Source organism: Dreissena polymorpha, chromosome 4 (genome assembly GCF_020536995.1).
Source record: "Dreissena polymorpha isolate Duluth1 chromosome 4, UMN_Dpol_1.0, whole genome shotgun sequence".
Classification (NCBI taxonomy): domain Eukaryota; kingdom Metazoa; phylum Mollusca; class Bivalvia; order Myida; family Dreissenidae; genus Dreissena; species Dreissena polymorpha.
In genome coordinates, this window is record NC_068358.1 from 71,175,166 (window position 1) to 71,180,473 (window position 5,308).

A 5,308-nucleotide genomic window follows, 5' to 3' on the forward strand; every position below is an offset into this window, starting at 1 on the left:
TAATTCACCTAACAATTAAAAGATTTGATATAACAAGACATTGCCAAACAATATGGTCCCCTTCTGTTGAAACTCCACCATTGTCAGTATTTTTTTCCCTTTTTTATTTATTTATATATATATATATTTGTTGCCATAGCAACCATTATTATTGACATAGCAACAAAATGAAACTAGAGCTTTGTCACAGATGTGACGAATACCCCCGCATGCCGCATTGACACATAATATTTTGCATGTCGTCTTCACAAAAAACAGCGGACACCATGCTCAATTTTTAAAACGCACTAAGTGACCCCTTGACCTAGTTTTTGACCCAGAAAGGCCCATGTTCTAACTTGGCCTTAAGATCATCTCCATAAAACTTCTGACCAAGTTTGGTGAAGATCGGATGTAAACTACTTGAATTAGAGAGTGGACACCATGCTGAATGTTAAAAAACGCACTAAGTTACCCCGTGACCTAGTTTTAGGCCCAGAATGGCCCATGTTCAAACTTGTCAGAGAGATCATTTAGATAAAACGCGTGACCAAGTTTGGTGAGGATTGGATGAAAACTACTTGAAGTAGAGAGCGGACAACATGGTGAATGTTTAAACCGCACTAAGATACCCCACGACCTAGTTTTTGGCCCGGCATGACCTATATTCAAACTTGACCTAGACATCATCTAGATACAACTTCTGACCAAGTTTGGTGAAGATTGGATGAAAACTACTTGAATTAGAGAGCGGACAACATTGTGATGTTTAAAAGGCACTAAGTGACCCTGTGACCTTGTTTTTGACCCGGCATGACCCATATTCAAACTTGCCCTAGACATTATCAAGATACAACTTCTGACCAAGTTTGGTGAAGATTGGATGAAAACTACTTGAATTAGAGAGCGGACAACATTGTGATGTTTAAAAGGCACTAAGTGACCCTGTGATCTTGTTTTTGACCCGGCATGACCCATATTCAAACTTGACCTAGACATCACCTAGATACAACTTCTGACCAAGTTTGGTGAAGATTGGATGAAAACTACTTGAATTAGAGAGCGGACAACATGGTGAGGTTTAAAACACACTAAGTGACCATGTAATCTAGTTTTTGACCCGGCATGGCCCATGTTCGAACTTGACCTACACATCATTTAGTTACAACTTCTGACCAAGTGTGGTGAAGATCGGATTTAATTTACTTGAAATAGAGAGCGGACACCATGTTCAATGTGTAAAACGTACTAAGTGACCCTGGGACCTAGTTTTTAATCTGGCATGGCCCATGTTCGAACTTGGCCTTCAGATCATCTAGATAAAACTTCTGACCAAGTTTGGTGAAGCTCGGATGAAAACTACTTTAATAAGAGAGAGGACATCATGCTGAATGTTAAAAAACGCACTAAGTGACCCCGTGACCTAGTTTTTGACCCGGCAAGGCCCATGTTCGAACTTGGCCTAAAGATCATCTAGATACAACTTCTGACCAAATTGGTGAAGATCGGATGAAAACTACTTGAATTAGTGAGCAGACAACATGCTGAATGTTTAAAACGCACTAAGTGACCCCGTGACCAAGTTTTTGACCCGGCAAGGCTTGGCCTTAAGATCATCTAGATACAACTTCTGACCAAGTTTGATGAAGATCGGATGAAAACTACTTGAATTAGAGAGCGGACAACATGCTGAATGTTTAAAACGTACTAAGTGACCCCGTGACCTAGTTTTTGACCCGACAAGGCCCATGTTCGAACTTGGCCTAGACATCATGTGGATTAAATTCTGACCAAGTTTGGTGAAGATCAGATGAAAACTACTTGAATTAGCAAGCAGACACTTAATACAGACCGACCGACAGACAGACAAGCTCACTCCTATATACCCCCCTAAACTTTGTTTGTGGGGGTATAATGACGTGCATAATCTCCATATTGCTATCTATCCATGTTATAAGTTTCATGAAAAAATATGAAAAATTTTTAAAGTTATCGCAGGATCCAGAAAAGTGTGACGGACAGACTGACAGACAAACAGACTGACAGAGCGCAAACCATAAGTCCCCTCCGGTTTCAGCGGTAGGGGACAATAGTAGTGCAGTCGTCTGCTTCACTTTGCAATTAATGTGGAAATTAATGGAAGGGGACCAATAAAATGTATGGAGTATGGATACATTTTTATTATTTAGTTGAAGTAAGATTTTGAAATTCCATTATACCTGTTTACTCATTTTGGTTAAGTTTGTATTCATTTTAAATCAAGTCATGTAAGTGAAATAAAATACTTGGAGAGCAAGAATGTGACATCATCCTGACAGCCTTGTTCTTATTGTAAACAAAAAGATTGATATGATCGATATGAGAGAACCATACGATATATGCCTAGTTGAAATAATCCAACTCTCAGATATGGACCATCCAGATCGCTGGGGGTTGCAACTGATTAAGCCTTTTTACATGGAAAGTTACCCCTGGAATCCAGGCGGAAGTTTTATTGGCAAAATTAGCAACATAAACTATTTTCTGGGATAAATAAACACAAACAGATCGTAAATATATTGCCAATGCGCAAGTTAAAACAACTTACATGATATCGTAAGCTCGCATAATATTGATATTAATCCAAAGTTTCAAACACATCAACGGATCATTTAAATATGTAAGTTTTGAAATGGAAAAAGCCATGTATTCTCTATTTGAAAATATTGACTATTTCTGAGATCCTCTGCGAGAACGATCTCGTGTCTAATCAACCAATCGCAATACACTTACTATCTCCCGAACCTCGGTATGATAGATTGAAATGTCAATTCAAAACTTCTGTCTTCCGTTTTGTAACATTTTTTGTTAATTTTTTTGTTTTGAGTATTTCGATGAATTGTTGCAAAAAGGTACCATGTGACTTTTCATTCCAATGCCACATGGTACTTTTTGCACTAAGGGGGCGATTTAAAAAATGACTTGCAAATTGATGGCAATAACAGGTATTGTGCTTGTAACAATGTATAAGGTTGATTGAACTCGATTGTATACACATACTTGAGACATAATTTGTTTACATGAAAAACGTGGAAATCACGAAGAGCATTCAAGAGCATTATTCACGATATGCCAACATCAGTGTAACACTAGAGCAGATATTTGTCATTAACAACTTATCTCCATGCAATAACCATAGTACACTAACTAACACTTCTGGATAGTATGGTTATCTGTTAGTCCAGCTTAAAAAGAGTAAATTTCGAAACAGAATTAAATGGATTTCGACTAGAGTTGGTTTCTTTTAGTTTCGAACCATTAGGGTTACGATATAAAAAACTGGGGACGAAAACGGTTATTAGTCTAGTCAGCGTAAACAGATGGAGAAATTCCGTCAATACAGCAGCCAACAAATCCATCTCATATATATTAAAATCAGTGTTTCATTACATGTCAAATCTTATAATGATTATCACAAATACCTCTCATGTAACCGTTGCTCATGTTTATGTCTGTTCTTTATGCCTTGCAATGACCTATTTTTCCGTGTTGCGGCTCTTGTGCAAGCATATGAAAAACATTTGGAATTTTATCGGTGAACTAACGGAACCGCACGGAACAAGCCGAGAAACGCAGAGCAATAACATTCGTTGTCGATTAATGACTGGCGAATGAGTTCATAATTATACGGTTACCACTGTAAAAGTAGAATATATATATATATATATATAAAACAAAACTACAAACACTAATGTAATATATAAGTCTACGATGTTAATAAAATAAACATGAATTTTTGGTACACTTTGTCTTGATCTAGATCAGGGACCTATTGTTTGCATAGGTCCCTGTCTAGATCTAGCAGATATATCTAGTCTGTACCTATCTAGTTAAATAGTATATTTAGCTAATAACAGCGTCTAGGTACCCATACATCGGTCCCTGCCCCGTCGCGTTCTTAATAATAATGCGTTGTTATTGCGACTCAGGAAGTAACAAGAAATGTCTTTAAAAAAGATATATACGGCGTTGAATGTGGTTGGAGTTGGCGAAAGGTAAAGAGTTCAATGAATGAGATCAAAGATAGCGAATGTCTTTTTCTGTGCAGTTCTTAGCTGCATCAAACGCAGTACGAGATGTTACACGGAGTTTTCGCGGCTTATTTTACATTATTACATATTGCTGGTCAAACACCTATAGATATAAAACAGAAAATAAACAAAAGAAGAATGGAAGTGAAATTAATACATATATGAGTCAACCGATCACACGCGAAGTATCCGTACATATTTTAAATATTTATACGCGCGTTCTTCGAACAAACCTGTTTTAGTGGTGTATCGGGCATTGCTATTTGATTCGATTATTAACAGTATCGAGAATCATCGCGCCCATGCTTAATACATTAGTCAATATGGTGGAATAATTCTTGTTAAATTAATCAAAAATAATATTTATGATGGTATTGATGAAAACACACTAAGCATCTATAATTGATATACCATAATTATATCGCTGAATATATTCATTTAACATATCTCTGGTCTAAAGAAAATTCCAGTTCACCTAGTTCACGCGATAGCGTCTATAGGAGGTTTTTGTGTGACGTCACAAGAAGTTTTTTCCGTTACTAAAAATAGATTGGCCGTCAACTTCTCAATCGCGGCCTATTATATTGTATCAGAGTAGAGGTCGTCGGAAGACTTAATACTTACAATTTCACAAAACAAAACTATAAATACCCGTATTCTTTTTTAAGTAAGACTTTAATAAATGATATTTCAAAAATTATAAAACATGTAATAATTTGAATATTATTATAAGTGGTGTGGATGCGTTAGTGTTATTTTTCATCAGAGATTGAAATTAAGTGTAAGGGGTGTATTGAATCAGTCATAAAACAAAGCCTTAGAATAGCTTAATAAATTTCAATTTTGAAATGCAGTTTTAATTTTCTTTTACATTGAATGAATTTTCGTTTCGTTTACATTGAATGAAAATATTCATAATTTAAGCATTCCAATTGAAAAAACACCTGCATATTTTGCAAATTGAACTGTCTTTGCATGTACATGTATATTGAAAACCCTTCTCTAGTGATAATGAGCGATACAAATCTAGCATTTTATGATACCATAAATCTACACATTTAATTTATTTTCCGCAAGTATTTTATATCCGTATATAATGACCAAACGCGATTGCTTGTTTTCATGATGATGTTTCGAACACTGCTGCAGTAACGCACGATCTTTACCTGTAGGTGGATGGTCCACGGCCGTCCACAAGCTCAAATGACCATATATGGAGAAAAAGGCGGGACCAAACCAATTAGGCTTGCAATGCGCAT

General features: G+C 36.3%; 1 protein-coding gene across 6 annotated transcripts in view; it reads right to left on the reverse strand.

The window, feature by feature from the left end:
- The window catches only part of LOC127879560 (UDP-N-acetylglucosamine--peptide N-acetylglucosaminyltransferase 110 kDa subunit-like), a 61,406-nt gene extending 57,868 nt beyond the window's left edge, over positions 1-3,538 (reverse strand). For 4 of the 6 annotated variants that reach the window (XM_052426486.1, XM_052426487.1, XM_052426490.1 and 1 more), the window contains exon 1: positions 3,441-3,538. In XM_052426486.1, the coding sequence (XP_052282446.1) occupies positions 3,441-3,462 (22 nt within the window). In that variant the 5' untranslated portion in view covers positions 3,463-3,538. The remainder of the gene's footprint in view (positions 1-3,440) is intronic. The other 2 variants (XM_052426488.1, XM_052426489.1) reach the window with 2 other exon arrangements.
- Positions 3,539-5,308: the final 1,770 nt, after the last annotated feature.